Genomic DNA, 19,834 nt, shown 5'->3' with positions numbered 1-19,834 from the left:
GAATTGCCTCACCAAAAATGTTTTGGTGAATAACTGAAGATATTACATACACAAACAGAAATTAGCCATTTTTCAAAGATAGTCAAATCCCTCCTTTTTTAAATCTTTATTTTTTTTTGGCTTTTTAGGGCCATACCCATGGCATGTGGAAGTTCCCAGGCTAGGGGGTCAGCTGGAATCATAGCTGCTGGCCTGCACCACAGCCGCAGCAATACAGATTGAGCTGTGTCTGCAACCTACACCAGTTTGCAGCAACTGCAGATCCTTAGGTACCCACTGAGCAGGGCCAGGGATCGAACCTGCCTCCTCATGGATACTAGCTGGGTTCATTTCCACTGAGCCACAACAGGAACTCCCAACTCTCCTTCTTATTCAAAGTTCATAACCTACAACTTAAATCTGTGTTTTTAAATTATAAAACAGTAACTAATAATTTTCACTAAACATTATACACACACACCACATATTTTTCATGGCCGCAACCATGGCACATGGAAGTTCCCAGGCCAGGGATTGAATCTGAGTTGCAGCTGCAACCTACACCAACCTAAAGGCAATATTAGATCCCTTAACCTACTGTGCCAGGCCTGGGATTGAACCTGCACCCCTGTAGCTAGCTACCTGAGCTGCTGCAGTCAGATTACTAACCCACTGCACCACACTGGATACTCATAAGTCTTATATTCTGGAGATCATGAGAGAATATTTTGGAAAAATAAAACCTAAGGCTATTTTGAAAGGAACAGCAGTTTCTTCTGTGCTCTCAAGTATAGTAAAATCATTTAAGAATGAGGAGATACAATCTGCTTACACACTATTACTAATGGGATGGCCTACAGGAAGAGTACAGAACATAAAGTTCAAAATTTATATCCCTACTACCAAGGTTCCAAAAGCCAAATCAACCTTAAGTTTAACCTACCGGTTACCACTGTAATCACGATTTACTACTAGTACTTGTTCTATTGGAAGACCAGTAAGAAGCAAAAAAGTTTTAAATATATTAACTGTTAAAAACAACAAAGAAGAGTTTAAAGAAAGAATATATTTGAACCATATAAACAAACAAAAAGGTATTACATAAGAAAAAATAATGTAACAATTTATGTAAGTACCTAACATATGAGCATGCTCTTACATCTAAAACAAAAAAATAAAAAGGTAACATTGGTACTATATATATATATTTGACAAGTGTGCATTAAGGAATTCTCTAATATAAAACATTTAAAATGCGGAGAATACTCTTTCCAGATACAGAAAACAACTGTCAAGATAGGCACACCCACAATTCTTACAAAAACGTGCTCATGGGAAGATAAAATTCATCTGAGTGCTCATTTCTCAGATGTGTAGCTGTGAAATTGGTAATCACTGAATATTGCCTCCCACTTCTGCACTGAGTTTCAACACTGACTGGTATGAATTATCAATTACACAATTAGTTTTTTTTTTTTAAAGTGTTTCTGCCAAAGTTCCATACAGAATTTTATTTAGTATGAATACTTCAAACAACAACATTATTTGTATAAAAGTCACTTCCTTATGTTCCTTTTTTTCTTTTCTAAAAAAGGCACTATATTTAGAAAAAAGTTATTACAACAAACAGTGCTCTAGAAAATCTGAAACATCAAATCAATGTGCTCCATCAACCGTAAGGAGATCTAAGAAGCCCTAACTAAAAAGAACACAAATGTGATAAGCTGATAAATTTAAAGATTATAAAATTGGTTTATTGTAAAAGCAATTCAAGAATCCCCAGTTAAAATCTTATCCCAGTGCCACCCAATACAACCAAGAAGCAGTTAAGTACTTTTACATTAGGAACAAGGACATAAAACAAGAAAGACCACATCAGGGCTGTGATTCAAACTCAGAAAGGACTCAGGTCTCCTTCAGGTCAGTACAGAAGCTACGATAAAATCAAAGCACCATGTGTCAGTACCACGGTGCTGCTACAACATTGAGGTATAACCAGGCAAATTAAAGTTGAAGGGAAATTAAGAATTCCGTATTTTTGTTTTGTGGGTGTACTTAAGAGATTGAAACTCTAGGAACAACTGCCTTTAATGACAGCAAGATGCCAGACTTTATTGAAGAAAAAGAAGCTTATAAAGTTCTCTATCAAGGTCTCACTAAATCGTCACAACCCCCCTCCTATCTTCCCACCCTCTTCCCTAATCTACAGCTACTCTGCTGAGATATGAGATGCGATCTTCATTTGTGGCTTAATGGCAAATTGTAGGCCATCCTTTCAAGTAGCTTTGATCTTCTGCACATAAAAAAACCCAACATGCTATATCGTCCATAAAATCAATTGTGCATTCTAGGCAAAATTTCATTATTCCTCTAAAAAAAATCAATACATCTGCAGTGGCCGTTTTCCCTCAGACCTCATTCAAGATTTAATCTTTCTGCTGCTTTCTTATAGCCTTAGAGTCAATTATTATGAAAGGTCAACCAATGAATCATTATATACAACACAGTGATTGCATTTTGAGCACTGAAAGTATTTAATATAAACCCTCTTACCCAACTTTTAAACCTTCTTATCCAACTTTAGCACTCCTCTAAATTGAAGGGTCAAAATACTTAGATTTTTTAATTAGAAAGGAAAAAAAAAAAACCCACCTATCTTCCCAAGCTGAGGCTTTTCATATCAGTTTTGGCCACGAAGAGATTTTATATCTTATAAACCCTTGAAAATAAGGGATTATTCTAGAAACATTGAAAGACCCTTAATCATAGAGGTGCTAGTGGATGCCACTATAATTCACAATCAAATATTACTTCGTAGCTTATACTGAAGAGTTGATTCATGCTCATTTTGTTCCTTTAAAAATACTCTTTGGAAACCATTATTACTCCTGTAGACACATACTCTAGTTAATATCTCTTCCAGTAAAAATAAAAGTATAATCATGATTATCTATTTCTTTGCTAAATTCAACTACCAATATACATTAATCTGAGCACTTTACCAGCTAACTCATGACCTTACAGTATACTACATACTATTCAGGGTCAAAAAATTCTCAGCATATAGAAGTAGGAGCAAGTCTTTTAAGTAGGAACAGTCTTGTAGGCAATATTTCAATGTAGTCTTTAATGTGTTCATTACAAATGAGAACTAAAGACTAGAATTTATGTCCAAAACTAAGGTGAAGGTAAACTTTTAAAGCTAAAGGAAGGTAAACCACTATATAAAGCTTACTTCTGTCATGTACATTATGAACCTAACTCAGTGATTTCCCATCAAGACTTAGTATTAGTCTGAGAGAGTAACCAGGGGATAATAAAGCCATTTCTTGTTTGCTTCTTTCAAATTCATCAAATATCCACTCTGTGCCCAGAGGACATACAGAACTCCTTCCTCTGGGCACTACTAATAACTACAGCCCTTTCTAGAACACTAAACTACTACAAACATCTGCAGACTGCCCCAACCAGATTTAAACTATCTGTGAAATATAAACTACTAGGTCATGTATTCTAAATGCATACATTCACAAAGCTACCATTTTAAAATAAATTGGAAAGATGGGAAAACTTAAAAAAAAATACATTCTGCTATCACACTACCATAAACATTATAAGTGTGTGTGGTTATACATATAGAGAGAGCAGATAATCAAGATTTAAATAAGATGGTAAAAAAAAAAAAAAAAAAAAAAAAAAAAAAAAACCAAAAAAAAAAACCAGAAATAACCGGAAATGTAGATTTACCAAAGTACTACAATAACTCCCCAAACTACAACTATAAACAGATTTACTACTATGGTAATTTGCCTATGTTCTGGAAAAACAAAAACAAATGAACAAAACCCCAAACCCCCCAATCAACCTAAACAAAAAAATACCCACAGTAAAACTCATCAAAACCTACACTAGAGTATGTGGCAATAATTAATATATTTCTATGGAAATTGTCTCAAGCCTTAAAAGCTCCTAAAATAAAATCAAGGTCACTATGTGACTAATGATAGCACTAGGAGGGAAAAAAACCACTGAAAGTAAAACAGTCTTCAGCCTTGGTTTCAGCAATCTCTCCAAATCAGCATAAGTACTTAATATCAGATACAACATTTTTGGCTTGTCAGACCAGTAAGTCATGTTTTTCCACTGGCTAAAGGCAGCTGAAGAAAACAATTGCTTGAACAAACTAAATGCTGTGACATGAAGCATTTGACTTCCAAGTCTGAGTATCGAGTTAAAATGATCGGTGAACGTCTAAATGGGCAAAAGGAATGGCATCCATCATCCAAACAGGCTCACTTCCCCCAGCCCCCAAAACAAACAGTAGTTATAATAGCAAAAGAAACAAAAAAAGTTTTTTTGATTCTTTAGAGCCAACTATGGAAGAGGTCAGCAACATATTAACAGCAGCAATGGACAAGGAAGAGCAAAATAGTGGATGAAAGAATCTTGCTGGACGTTTGTTCATCTTTTTCTGTATTGGCCAGAAGGTCGCAACTGGCTTATTTGGAAATTTCAGGTGTATGTCTTAATCGCCTTAGCTCCTTCACAGATTTAGAATGCAGTCTACCTGAGGGCTCTATAACCATGTAAGAAAGCTTTCTTTATCTAGCTTGGTGGCAGCCAAAACAGACTCCATGTCATTAAGGATGTCAGAACTCAAAGCTTCTTGCAGACTTGGCATCAACTCCTCTCCTTCTATGTTCATTCCATCTCCCTCCAGTGTTCCAAGGTCCACATTTGTCCCAGGAATGGCTTCAAGATAGTCTGGGAAACGGTTCTGCTGTGAAGGTAGGGTGCTTTGGTTGATAGTGTCACCTAATTGGAACACAGAGAAAGAGAGAATAGGTCCTTTCTGAAAAGCTAACATCAGAGCTGTATCAGCTGAGTATAACAATGCACATTTGCTTTTGTTTCAGCTTCAGACATTGAACCAACAGCTTGATTACTTATTACAATGTGCTGAGTACTGAAGGGGGTCATGAAAAAAAAATCCCTTGATAAATTACATACAGCAAGAAAGGAAGAATAAGTATGAGACAACAGCATCAGTACTTGGCCCTCTTCCAGATATGCACTGCCATAATAAGAGAAAATATGAAAATGAATGGTACAGACTCATCTTTCTCTTAAGTACACACCGGGGAACAGAATACAATGAAAGGGCTGGATAAAACTCTTAATCTACTCTTGGGAGACTCACATTCGTAATAGTAAAAACAGGCCTCCCAGCAGTCCTTGGATAAATAAATCTTCCTAGCTTTGCTTCTAGGTCACACTTACCTGGCCATGACAATGTTAAAACATTCCTAAGCATTTCGATGAAATGTGCTTTCAGAAAAACAAATACAAACCATTAAGTGTTCAAAAGGATTAGAGAGACAGGTTAATGGAGGACTGAGGAGTAAGGAAAGGTGTTACGAATGAGCTGGGTTTGACTCCTAAGGATAATATAATATTTAGATGAAGAGAGGGTGGTGTGGATTCATCAGAGCAAAGAGCTGGATGAGCACAAGGCACAAAAGACTTGCCAAACACTTTTTTCAGAAGCTGTCAGCTAAGGAACTAGTTAGCTGGTTAACTGCTTCATTTCGCTGCCAATTCATGCCCTCTGATAGCTACCAAGTCCAGGGTCACCAGCTAAGCCACAGGAGAAAGGGTTACTTGAGTAATAACCCCGTGAGGATCCTAAAAGACCCCTGCAACTATTCTAACAATAAAGTAGATGAGCCCCACCACCTAGCCTTCCCTAGCTTCCTGGGCCCCTAATTCCTAAGCTGGACCAAAGACCCTTACAAAAAAGAGGAACACAAATAATGAATCACATATAGAAAGAGACATATGAATCACACATAGAGATCTCTCTCTAAAATTAAGGAAACAAATCCTCAGAGTTCCTGTCCTGGCTCAGCAGAAACAAATCTTACTAGTGTCCATGAGGATGCAGGTTTGATCCCTGGCCTCGCTCAGAGGGTTAAGGATCCTGCATTGCAGTGAGCTGTGGTGTAGGTCGCAGACTCCACTCGGATCCAGCATTGCTGTGGCTGTGGTGTAGGCCAGCAGCTGTAGCTCAGATTAGAGACCTAGCCTGGGAACCTCCATATGTTGCAGGTGTGACCCTAAAAAGACAAAAAAAAAAAAAAAAAAAAAAAAGGAGAAACAAATCCTCAACTACCTTGCTAACTCAGTTTTTTAAATTAACTCAGTATTTCATTATGTCCTATCAAAAGAGATTGGAGATATATATATATATATATATATATATATATATATATATATATATATATAGTTCCCTGTGCTATATACAGTGGGACTCATTGATTATCCATTCTAAATATAAGTTTGCATCTACTAACACCAAACTCACGACTGGGAAAAGATAAATTATAAATTGCCATAAAACAAAGCAGGCTCAATTTGAATTAAAGTTTATAGGACCTTAGTTGGTTTTCCTTTTTTTGGATCACGCTTGTGCCACAGCAACGACAATGCCAGATCTTTAACCAGCTGCACCACAAAGGAACTCCTAATTCGTTTTCTAAATAATCTTTGCTCACAATAGTTTATTAGACCTGGTGATAAAATGACGATACCTGACTTAGGCTAGATTACCAAGAGGAATAAAAACACTTACCTGTATCCATTTCATCAACACTGTTCAAGAAGTCATCTGGGGTTCGAGGGACACTGTAGCTGCTCATGCTTAGTCCGCTGTCTGTGCTCTCATCTCGAGAATGGTAGGTGCCACTACAAAGAATGAGAGTTAAAGACCAACACAAGAAACTTAAAAATTACTTCAAACTAAAAATAAACACCTGCTGAGTCCCAACATGATTCTCAGAGAGGATCAGTGAAGATTCTTGCCCTGCAGCGTCTGAAACAAGCACCCTCCTTTAGGATTCATACAAAGCCCTTGTGCTATGAAGGGAAATAGACAAGTTAATTCTCATCGAGGCTGGCAACTTTAAGGGGTCAAGACTTCCCCTAAGGTTCTAGGCTTGGTGACAATAAGGGAAAAGAAATATATGGTCAGTTTTTTTCCTACCTGACAGAAAAATCTCGATGTAAGCATTTTCCTCTAATAGCACCTGAATCTGGGGGCTCCATATAGCTCATCTGTTTCAAGATCTCTACTCCTCAGTGCTAGAAGTCACAGGCATAGGTCAAAACACAACCTCCAGGTGGGTGGTGAGACAGGTCTGCACTAGACTCATGCTAAATTTCTAGCTCTCATGCAGAGTTTAAGTTGGAAAAAAAATCAACCCAAAATAAAGACCCAGAATTCATTTTTGAATTGGGCCACAATAGATGAGTTGCTGCTGATAAGAACTCCTGATCTTGATATCCTGGCTTCTGCTGAAGTCGGGACCCCAAACAAACCCCGTAACTTAAGACACGAGTCCTAAGAGTTCCAGCTGAAGGAAAGACTAAAAACAAAGATAAAACAGACAAACAAACAAACAAAAAAACCCAAGGCATATACCTTGAGAAAAACAGGTAAGAGCCAAGATAGATTTTTTACTTGAGGCTAAATGAAAAGTTATACACACAACTATGGTAAATATCCTCAGAACACTCATGAATAGAACACTTTTCTAAGCTAGTAGCACATATATACCAGGTGGCATCAAATGTAAAATTGGGGGTTCTACTAATTCTGGAAAATCTTATGGCAAAGTGTTAAATAAAGGCAATTGTTATTCTTAATGGTCTCCGACCACAACGTGAGCTTTAACTTTTCCCCAAAGCTTAGACATTAAAACAGACATTTTGTGTTTAGCTTACACAAAGTTAAACAAAAAAATAACTAAGCTTTAAAAACAGCTTTAACAGTTGCTCAAGGTTGAAGGCTCAGTCTCCCAAATTTCTTTCCTAAATTACTCAATGTACTTGCCTTGTTCTCCCTTTCCTTCACTCTGTATATCGCAACCACGAGTTGACTCTAATGCTTCTGTGTCAGATTCTGGCAAGATTCAAAAGCCTCACACAGTTCCAAGAAAACACAAATTTGCCTCTGAGACCATCTGTATACAATGCAGCTACTTCGGAGAAGGTCTCAGGATGTGGTTTGTTTTTATTTTGCTTGTCCTGATCTGGGACAAGGGCCTGGTCCTAGTCATCACTCTATTTCCACTGCTAAGCACCGGGTAAGCATCAAGATACTCAAGACTCTGTTACAGAATAGCTGAATTTACAAAGTCCTCAGTTCTTTCCAAGCCTCAGGGGAAGCACATGGGCATTCCTGAGGACAGAGTTCAGAGGGCCATTTCCCTGATTAGGAACTGCTCCCTGCAGGACCCTACAGCCTGCAGTGCATCCCCCTCCTCAATAAACATTCACTGAGCATCTGCTACTATGTGACAGGCATTAGACCAGGCTCTAAGGATAGAGAGGTTAACAACAACAAACACCTACAAATGATGCTCCCCTCTGAGAGGTTCATAACTTCCCTGGGGTGGAGGTGAACAAATACATTTATGAATGATATACAAGGGCTATGTGAGCAAAGTGCTTTCAGAACAAAGAGGAGAAAGCCTGAAACATACGGGGGAAGGTTTCACAGTGGGGAACGTCAGAGCTGGCTTTGAGATCTGAGTCAAAGGAAAAGGAGAGGATGTTCCACTATCACCAAAAGTCAACTCCGTGGCAAGTCAGGAGGACAAGTGTTTAGAGCTTAAGGAGTATGGACGAATCCAATAATGGGCAATGGGAACCCAGCAAGAGTTTCTGAAAAGGGGAATGCTATAGTCAGATGCGTGTTTTAGAAACTAGGGTACAACAGAGAGTGGACATAGGATTCTGCCCTGAGACTGAGAATAGTAGTGATGTTTCACTCTGTAATCTTTACCAGAAAAGAGAATCTTAAACTGCAGCTCAGCAATTACCAAAAGTTTTGTTTTTGTTTTTTGCTTTTTAGGGCCACTCTGGTGGCATATGCAAGTTCCCAGGCTAAGGGTGGAACTGGTGCTGCAGCTGCAGGCCTATACTACAGCTCACAGCAACACCAATTCCTGACCCCCTGAGTGAGGCCAGGGATCGAACCTGCATCCTCATGGATACTAGTAGGATTCATTTCTGCTGTGCCACAATAGGAACTCCCTTACCAAAAAAAAAAAAAGAATCTGCACAAATACCTATTAGGAGGATATACAACCTATCCATTTTTCTAAATGGTCTAATTTTATCCCTGGATCAATGCAGGCCTTAAATGAGTTGAGTACTGGAATTGTACTGATCTGAAATTTCCCCTGTGAAAAAAGCAAAAGTTCTGTGGCTGTGCCCTTTCCCAATTAACTTCAGTTTAAGCTCAGAACTAAAATCTTATATAAATATACTCGTTTTTTTTTTTTTTTTTTGCTTTTTAAGGCCACCCTCACAGCCTATGGAGGTTCCCAGGCTAGGGGTCTAATCAGAGCTACAGCTGCCAGTCTACGCCTCAGCCACAGCCACACCAGATCCGAGCTGTATCTGTGACCTACACCACAGCTCACTGCAACACCGGATCCTTAACCCACTGAGCAAGGGCAGGGACCGAACCCGCAACCTCATGGTTCCTAGTCGGATTTGTTTCCACTAAGTCATGATGGGAACTCCAATACACTCAATTTTTGGCAGAACTTTAAACTGCATGTACCAAAAGAATAAATACAAACTTAAAACACATTTTAGATGGCCTTCAAAACCAAAGCTATCAATTAGGACACAAGCACTAGGTCTTAAGACCGGGCAAACAATGAGAAATTTTATTGTACTAAATATTTTGGTACAACAAGATATTTTGGTTTTTTTTTTTTTTTTTAAGGATCAGGACACTTTCAATTTAATTGGTGAGAATTAATAAAAGAGCAGCAAATATCCTTTCTATACAAAAATTACCTTTAAACATTTTAAAAAGTACACTGTTCAAAGTTGGTTAAAAAATCAAAAGCACAAAAATGAGAAAGCATTCTTTCCATATTTTCAAAAACTGAAACTCAATAAATATATTATAGCTAGAAGAAAAGAACTGTAGTCAAATCTTAATTTTAAATGGCTTTCTAGGCAAAGACTATGATCTGTCTCAGCATGCAGCTTTTAACATAGCACTCACATAATAACATCTTTGCAATGTGCCTGAAACCCAAGATTTGTGGTAACTCACTAAAAGGCATCTGTTAAAATAAACTGTTATTTTCAAATACTCTTTAATAGTAATGCATTTTTGAAAGAGACACAACCTTACCTCTGTCTCCTTGAACTACAGCCCTTTTCAGAACATGAGGCCTTACAGTTCTCCCTCTCAGGTTGAACATTTCTGTGTGGAAAAGTCCTTCCAATGATCCTTACAAGGCTAAACCTAAGTAGGTTTAAGATGCAGTTCATCTGCTTTCATAGAAAGGCATTCACATGTTCCTTCATGATTCTGTACGTAACTGTTAGTCAACAGTATAGGCACAAGCAAACACGTGACTTTGAATAAGCATCCCCTCTACAAGTCTGAACAGCTCATTTCCTCTCACAGGAGCCGTCTTTTCATCCTCGAGTTTTATTGTACTAGCCATTTATGGAGAGATTCATTTACAGCTATGGTTCTTGGCCCACACAAATGTTCAACCAGCTCATTACAAGTACTAAGGAGAATCATTTTAAAGCTATAATCTTTTTCAGATGTTGGCCAGTAGCAACTCTCACTAACCTGTTAAGAAAGGGATCTGAGCTATTGGTCGTCATTGTTCTTAATTCCTGAGACATCCCAGGAGAAGAAACTGGATTTTGAGTCCCGCCATCCTGCTCCAGTGTTGGTAATTGGCTACGGAGAGCTAATTCCTAGAAGAAATCGAAACAAACAAATAGAATCAATCTACAAGTTAACAAACTTATTGTTAGGTTTAAAGTAATAACCATGTACATAGAAAGCTGAAGCATTAACATCTAAAAATTAATGAGTTTTCCAGGCAGAAAGACCGAGTTCTTCTATTCACTTCAAGTGACTGAACATTATATAAACTGAAAGTTTATCTAGTTTTATTAACCCCAAAACATATTTACTTAACTGCTTAGTCCCCTTTCATAATTTTCCTTATTCTGGCACCCACTCCTAAGTCTCTTCTTTGGGACAGGATGACAAGTCTGGTCTTTAAAAAAATAATTTTTCTTAAAGTTTATTTTTACTCACCAACCCTTATATGGTTTTGTGTGTTTGGCACCAGTAATAAAAATAAAGTCAGAAGAACAAAACTTGATGATTTACCAAGACAGCAATATCCCCTCCTGCCCCCCTGCATTGACTGCTTTACACTTCACTATTGAGTGACTCATTTTGCCTTCAGGTTTTTCTATCTTGAGCTATCTTCAGGGGTATCCAGCAATTTCTAAGCAGGATTCTACCTGGAAACTAAGCAAAAGCTATGGGCCATTACTAACTACTCTGATGGTTCCAGAAGGCCTGTCTCAACATGCTTCCCAATGCTCCAGGCCTTGACTTTCTATCCGCCTGGGGCTTCAAGGCTAGTTCACCTCACTCTGGCCAACCCCTACACCTTTCATTACTACCCTGTCCTTTTTCTCACCTTTTCATCCATTCACTGTTACCTTCCCTGAGGATCACAGAGGACACTGCCCCATGCCCTGCAGCCTTCCTGAGCCAAGCCTATTCACTGCGGCACACAGCCACCACCTCTAGGACCCTCTCTCCCACGGTCACCCCTGCGCCCAGAGGCAGAGGACGTATTCTCTGCGCTCTGCAACCACCACCTCTAGACTATGCACCAAGCACTTCTTTTTACTCAGCTTTACCCTTCTGGATCTACTTAAGTGGATTTCTTAAGCAGATGATCATGACAGAATGGAGAGGGTCTGTGAACTTGGATGGAGAAAAACATTACATCTTTATTTCACTAACCTCTAACTGAAATTTAGCATTTTCTTCAGTTATGAACATAGACAACAAACTAGTATTTACTGTACCTTTGATTTTTCATGCTGTAGTTGTTACAAATATCTTAAAATACCATTTATGCTCATTACTATTTCAATATTATATGCGTTTTAAGACACACTAATGTATCTTAGTATTTATACATTAGGTAGACGATTCGCTCAACATGACAGCTCCTTGACCTTCCGGATTCCAATCATCGCCCCCCCCCCACCTCAATTACCCACTTTTACAGCCAAGACCCTGCTGTTCAAAACCAAACCAACCTCTACAATCTTCACTCACATTTGGGACAATGATCAGTGTTTTACTTCGTGGCAACTCATCCACTACTCGGGAACGGTCAAAACCCATGCACAAAAATCTATACAGGAATCTACCACTGAAATTCCAGATTTCTAAACTGCAAGGATACGGACCACTTCACCATTGCATTGCAATCAGTCACTCCTTCGTTCATACCCTGGAGTTGGTTTAGAAATACGATCCCCAGAAATCTCACAGGTACTCAATTCTACTTTCTGGGACTGTATTTTTTCTTTTCTTTCAGTTCCTTCTACCTCCTACTATTCCAGCCTATTGGCTCTCCGTCCCTACAAGCTTGAATTCAGGGCTGATCATTTTAAACATACATGAGTACCTTTCAGATTGCTGATATGCACAATTTTCTTTCTTTTTTTGGCCATGCCCATGGCCTGCAAAAGTTCCTGGCCAGGGATTGAATCCCAGCCACAGCAGTGACAACATTTGAATCCTTAACCACTCAGCCAGCAGAAAACTCACATAATTTTATTTCAACACAGAAAATTCCAGCCATGAATCAATACTAAAAATATGCTTGCTTCATTTCTATACTGAGACTGCTAAGAAATGCTACAGAAAAATCATACAACTATCCAGACTTACAAATTAATAGTCTTTGGCCTTGGCTGGGCCCTCAGTACCACTCATTGTTTTAATTTTTTTATTTTTGGGGTTTTTTTTGGGGGGGGCAGGGTGTTTTGGTCACATTCTCATGGTTATTACTACAGATCTGGCATTCTTTCAAGCCCCCATCACTCAAGCCCTCTTCCATCTCTCTCTCATTCAAACACAATCTGTAGTTTTCTGGATCCTCCTACCATCCCTTTCTGTTCCCCCAAAGCCATCTTCATTCATACTCACCTTTACTTTTCTTTCCAATCTCAGAAAATGGGTTTCCTCCCTCCTCCTCCTGTTCTAGGCCAACCCACACTCCTAGTAGCTTCTGGGGATCCATTTTGCTCGTTTTCTCTGTATCTTCTGTCTTTGATGCCCTGCACTTTCATCTTACAAAGTGAGAAGTGACTTTCAAACAGTGACGGTGCATTCACTGCAGGTCTGTAATCTGACATGTTCTCTCTTGGCACCACGTCTTTCCATACACTTCTCTTGACTAGAACACTTTTCTTTCTTATTATTTATTGAACCAACTATCCATATTTATGAACAAAGGTAATTTAGGAATGTGAATAAGAAGGCAAACCAGGAGTTCCCTGGTGGCTCAGGAGGTTAAGAATCCAGGCATTGCTACTGCTGTGGCTCAGGTTCCATCCCTGGCCTGGGAACTTCTACATGACATGAGTACAGCACCAAAAAAGGAAGAGAAAAAAAAAAGGGCAGCAAATCATTCCAAGTTGTTTAAGAAGACAGCCAACCCCCTGACGGGCTATGGAAATATACTTCTCATAAAATCCACATTTGAGCCACAAGTAAAGAGTAACTAACCGAGGGATTTGCTTAACCGAACTGAAAGGATCAAGGGGGAAAAAAAGCCACTTTATTTACTGCTGGTGGTGGCAGGATGGTATTAGCATTATCAATCAAATAGTGAAGAATCAGGTATGAAAACATATGTAATGTGATAAGGCCAATGATACAAATGATATACACATACATTACAGAACCCACATACCAGGTATGAATATTTAGCTCAGTTCTGAAACTTCTAGTTGGAAGAAAAACAAAAATCCGAAAACCAACCATCCAATGTTAATTAGATGCCTTATGTAATTTTAGAAGTTTTACTGATATATAAGTGATATGCAACAACTTACACATATTATCCAAAAATGGGCACATTCTTACATAGTTCAGGATTTTCTAAAGACAACATTGCTTTAAGTAATTGAAGTTGAATTGGCATCCCTCTCCCCGAATCATTAATTTTTTATTTATTTTTTTTATTTTTTGGAGTCAGAGCTAACTGAGAGAGTTCCTTCCTAAGCTGTCCTGCTGCCAGAGAGGAATAGTTAAATCATGGGTTTTCAATGTGAGTAACTTTTATAATTCCTTGTATTCTGAGCCAAGGATTGTAAATGTGAATGTGAATATACTGCATAAAAATTAGTAATTTCAGAAGTGAAATATTGAAAATTTATTTCAGAAATGTACATACCTTTTGCTAGTGACTTTAGAGAAAAATAATTATTTTAATAATGGATAAATATGGAAATTACATAATCTGAATTTTTAAATAAAAATAGCACATAAACTTTCTCATATATATTTAAAAATAATGCCTATATATAGCTATACATACCTATGTAGAATAAACCCATTCTATTGTAATAAAGTAATTTTATCAAAACACATTTTGGATGAACGTGAACATTTTGTAACTTTATAAATCTGGCAGAGTTGTTTCAAAAATTAGCCTTGGGACATAATTGGACTGTCTACAAAGACGGATTTCAGTTGAAATATTTCATGTTGAAAGTTATGTCTATTTCCAAGGAGTTTTTTTACCCTGAACAAATGCCTAAAATTAGAATACTGAGCTAAAAATACAAATTCGTTAAGCTTCTCTTTTCCCAAAGGTAGTCAGAATGAATAGTCTGACAGACTTTCAAAAATGGAGAAGTAAGCAAGTTATAGGAAATTCAGCCAAAATTTAATCATGCTGCTGTATTTCAAAGGTCAAAGAGTTCTTTAAGAGAATTTAACTTTTTCTGAAGGAAGCAAGTATTTTTAGCTCATTTTCTTCTGTAATAATACAAAAATGTGGTGGCTTTTCCCATTGAGCTTGTAAATCTTAGCTAATCTGGGACACATATGCAGTCAGAGCTATCTCCACTATAAGTAAAACTGATGGTCTCAGCTTGGTCTGGAGGGAACTTTCCAGGACAGTTTAGAAAGGAAACCATGATTTGCCTGTTTCATACAGGGGACTTTTATGGACTCAGGAACCAGCCATGAGCCATTGATCCTTTTTATATTTCCCTCTTCTTATTTAAACAGCAGTATCATTTCCCATAGGGTAAAAAAAGATAATTTAAGATAATACGTATCTGGTAGTAAAGTATTTTGGCCTCATATAAAATCAATGCTTTGGTTCTTATCATTGAGAAATATAAGGAGTAAGGCACTAGAAGTTAGTAGTCTGGAAACATTTGGAACTTTTTAGGTTATTAAATTCTTAAGAGTATCCAAGAGAAATGGAAGCATATGTCCACACAAAGTCAAAATTTAGACACAAGCCAAAATGTCCATCAACAGGTGAACAGATTTAATAATTGTAGTATATTTATTTGTATGATAGAATACCAGTTGGCAATAAAAAGAATGAACTATGTACAACGTGAATGACTCTCAAAATAATCACGCCAGGTGACTAAGTATGATTCTACCGATAGAGAAGTCCATAAAATTAATGTTTACTTTCTTAAAACAATTTTATCTTTAGCAAATATTATGGAAAAGTGCAGCATTTCTGAATATATAGCACACAAGTGAAGGTCTACCCTCCTCAACCCAATCAATTCCCTTACAGTAGGTAGTTTAGTGAACTAGAAATCCAAGTTTAGAAATGGAGAACAACTCTAAAAATATGCATCTTTTAAACAGTTTCTCTCAGTGATAGCACTTTATGTCAATAATTCTAAAAATGGGGGGGGGAAGCTATTTCTCCCCAACTGTTACAGATAGGTTTTGCCATAGCCTATTTTCTAAGATAGCTGTAAACGGTCACAGAATATTTCATTACATTGGAAGTTATTAAAACATTAGCCAGTGTTTAGAATGATTTTTAAATATTTTTCTTAATTTTTTTTTTTTTTTTTAATGGTGGCACCTGCAGCATATGGAAATTCCCAGGCTAAGGGTGGAATCAGAGCTGCAGCTGCTGGCCTATGCCACAGCACCAGCCATGCTGGATCCAAGCTGCGTCTGCGACCTACACCACTGTTTGTGGCAAATCAGATCCTTAACAAACTGAGCAAGGCCAGGGATCAAACCTGCATCCTCATGGATACTAGTCGGGTTCTTAACCCACCGAGCCACAATGGGAACTCCTTTTTGTTTTTTAATTATTTGTGCTATTCGCCAAAGTATTTAACTTTAGAACTTTCTTGACTAAAAAATGTGTGTCCATGGATAGCTATGATATCCCCAAACTATATGACAGTCCTAAACTCTGAAAAGTGATATCCAAAATGGATATGCAATTTGGTGTTCCCAGCATTATCCTGAGATTCAGCACCTCTGACAGATCTCTAGAGTTAGGTCTTTTGTAATCCCCCCCCCCCCCATTTTTCTTCTCTTCTCTTCTTCTTCTTCCTTAAGGTTTTTATTTTTTCTATTGCAGTTGATTTACATTGTTCTGTTGTAATTTGTGTTATGTAATTATGGTGTCAAATATATATAATATATATAGCACTGTTCAAATTATCATGACCTTAATGAATAAAACAAATGAGATAATCTATTAGAGCATGCAGGGTGTGAAGTCAAAACTCCTCCCCTTTCATACAAAGTTTTCAAAATGTCCATTAAAAATAAAACTATATTTCAACAAATTTAAACTAAAATAAAAAAATAAAACAAAACATTCATGGGAAAACATGTAACTGAATCTATGATTTATTCAATACTAGGACTTCAAAAGAAGAGAGAGAATCTTGGAAAAGGTGTTAAATGGATTCTAAAATAGCTTTTGTAGCATATGGTAACATAAAAGACAGTCTGGAGGGAATAAAGCCAAACCTTTGTTATTACTAAATACAGAAACAAAATTTGTGGCAATTATTTTCACATGGCTCTGAATAGGGGTATTATTTTGCTCTATTTGACTAAAACTATGGACACATCTGAATCTCTTCATCATTTTGGGCTAACAGTGTAGTACAATACCCTCAACATGAACACTGTGTGTTTTTTTATCCCTCATTGAACCAGTAACTGAACCTGGTGTGTATTTATTACTACCCAGAAGGAATGGCAACTACACAAGATTTACTAGTTGCAAAATATTTATAGCCATAATTTCTATGACGATTATAGCAATCATTTGCTCAGAAATAAAGATATCTATACATAGCAGTCTTGTTTCAATTTTTGGGTAGTTTCAAGAATTCTGATGAGGGCACTTGGGGATGAGTTTGGACCTAGGCCTTATGAAGGGAATGGAGAATCTTAATCACTAAGCGGAAAGGGGAAAAGTCAGGTACTCATTATGGAGCAAAGCTCAAGAAAGGAACCATAGCAATGAGACAGAAGAGTACACTTGGCTGAAGAAAGGTAACTGACTTGACCAGAATGGGGAGAGGAAGAAAGCTACTGACCACAGACCATGAATGAGCTAGGCTGCAGAGTTTCGGCTGATCTCACAGGTATCCGGAAACCACAGGCATTGGGAACCACAATCTTAAGCATATAAGAAGGTAAAAACATTCATACTCAGGGGGAACTATCTTTCCTCAAAGTGTTAGTTTCAAAAGACTCTGAAACAGAAGCTGGGATGCACTCCTAACCCATTCTCTCTCTACAGTCATAAAGGAGAAATCCATGTGTTAGAAAGAGATACACTTAGAAAATTGAGCAGTACATGCAATGTTCAATCTCATGGAGCAAGGATGGTGTTTATAGTTTAAAAAGTTTCCCCCCCCCCAAGAATAGCAATTGATGCTTTAGAAGTATAAAACAGTGAATAATCAAGTGAAATTTCAAAATTAAAAGCTCTATAAGTTTTTTCCCAAAATTCTGCAAATAAATCCTAACAAATAAAGGTAATAATTTCCCATTTTTAACTAAGAGTATGCTTATGCCTTTAAAGCTGCCTTAATTTTTCAGAATTTTGCATTAACGTCACCCGTAATGACACTGGTTTACACGCCAGAGAATTCTGTAATGTAGACATGTTTTGTTAATCCTAATAAGAAGTACTTAAAGACAGCTTTTGAAACAAGAAACCTGTAAACATTTACAAGTTTGTTACCTTCCAATAGCTCACAGCAAATGGGAGTATATAATTATAAAAATAATGTCACAGATTTCACATGGTTTATTAACTCATATGTACTAATTTCTATTGGAAAAGTAGAAAACAAACAAACTAAACCCCCCAAACTTGCACAACTTTGAACAAGACTGCCTGGCACTCAAATACTGAATGGATCCACTCCTTTCTCTTCAAACTGTTCTTTGAGACTGGAAAGCACTTTCTGGCTTTCTTGAATATCTTAGTAACCTTATTTAAAGCCATTTTCGCTTAAGATATGACCCCTTCTTTGTGAAATTTTTCCTGACATCTACCTCAAGATCACCTAGAAAATATATAAGATGAGAAAAACAAATGTGTGCTCAATACAGACACCACCGGATTTCATGGATTTGAGCAACTCCAAACTTAGACCTATACTAGAATTTCATACATTTTCACAATTGCGTCAGGTCAATACAATGACAATCAAAACTCATATAACAAGTCAGTATTTTATTGTCCACATATACAAAGTTGATTTTATAAAACCCTTTATAAAATCTATTTCTGGTTTCCTGCTATGGCTTAGACAAATCTAAGGAATTAAGGAATTAACTCTAGTTTTAATACCATACAAATATAATAAAATTTAATTTATTAAGCCTTACTTTTTCTAAAGCTTTACTATTAAAAGAAGTATCTAGGGAGTTCCCGTCATGGCTTAGTGGTTAACGAATCCGCCTAGGAAGCATGAGGTTGCGGGTTCGATCCCTTGCCTCACTCAGCGGGTTAAGGATCCAGTGTTGCCGTGAGCTGTGTTGCAGATCGCAGACTCGGCTCTGATCTGGCGTTGCTGGGGCTCTGGCGTAGGCCGGTGGCTACAACTCCCATTAGACCCCGAGCCTGGGAACCTCCATATGCTGCGGGTATAGCCTTAGAAAAAGGCAAAAAAAAAAAAAAAAAAAAAAATTTATCTAAAAATTCCTGATGATAATATTAATGAGAAAAACTATTTGCACTTACACTGATATATGAAATATAGACCTGGGGGTATTTATTTTTCAGATTTAAAGTTTAAGATCTCAGGGTAAAAAGGAAACAATTTCAAAACACTTTGAGCATGGAGAACTTTTTGCTTGATCCTGAAACTCATTTGAGTTAATTTCTATTCTTATGTTAGTTTCCACTTTATTTATCACAAATAAAAGGAACACTTTAGAGAAAAAGGCAAGGGAAGACATCTTCATTTTATAAGATCCAATACTACAGTGTTCTTCCCAGTCAAGTGTGGTATTTGTGGCCCTCACCATAAGAATGTCTGAAGTTCCCCATCATGGCTCAGTGGTCAATGAACATGACTAGTATCCATGAGGATGCAGGTTTGATTCCTGGTCTCACTCAGTGGGTTAAGGATCAGGCACTGCTGTGGCTGTGGCGTAGGCCAGCGGCTACAGCTCAAATTTGACCCCCTATGCCGTGAGCGCAGGTCCAAAAAGACAAAAAAGAACGTCTGTGCTCTGCTTCAGCAAGATGACTTTCATGAGTTACTCCCGTACTTGATTTCTTGATTAGGGAGATTATTTATGAGACAGATAAAGAGAGCTTTTCCTCTCACAAAGTTAACTGGTCTCTATGAGGATTCTATCTGGTGCTCCAATGGACAAGTTAACAGCATCCAAAATGAGAGGAGTTCTGCCAATTCCCACTTCCACGGCTGATTCTAA

At 37.6% G+C, this 19,834-nt stretch overlaps 1 protein-coding gene across 1 annotated transcript in view; it reads right to left on the bottom strand.

The window, feature by feature from the left end:
• YAP1 (Yes associated protein 1) overlaps nucleotides 1,708–19,834 on the bottom strand; it is a 113,298-nt gene continuing 95,171 nt past the window's right edge. The window contains 3 exon segments of the mRNA XM_021062706.1: nucleotides 1,708–4,794; nucleotides 6,611–6,723; nucleotides 10,652–10,782. Of these exon segments, the coding sequence (XP_020918365.1) occupies nucleotides 4,556–4,794; nucleotides 6,611–6,723; nucleotides 10,652–10,782 (483 nt within the window). The 3' untranslated portion in view covers nucleotides 1,708–4,555.

The sequence above is a fragment of the Sus scrofa genome, chromosome 9 (genome assembly GCF_000003025.6).
Source record: "Sus scrofa isolate TJ Tabasco breed Duroc chromosome 9, Sscrofa11.1, whole genome shotgun sequence".
Taxonomy (NCBI): domain Eukaryota; kingdom Metazoa; phylum Chordata; class Mammalia; order Artiodactyla; family Suidae; genus Sus; species Sus scrofa.
The sequence above is the reverse complement of the archived record's forward strand: the minus strand, read 5'-3'. Positions and strand labels throughout refer to the sequence as shown.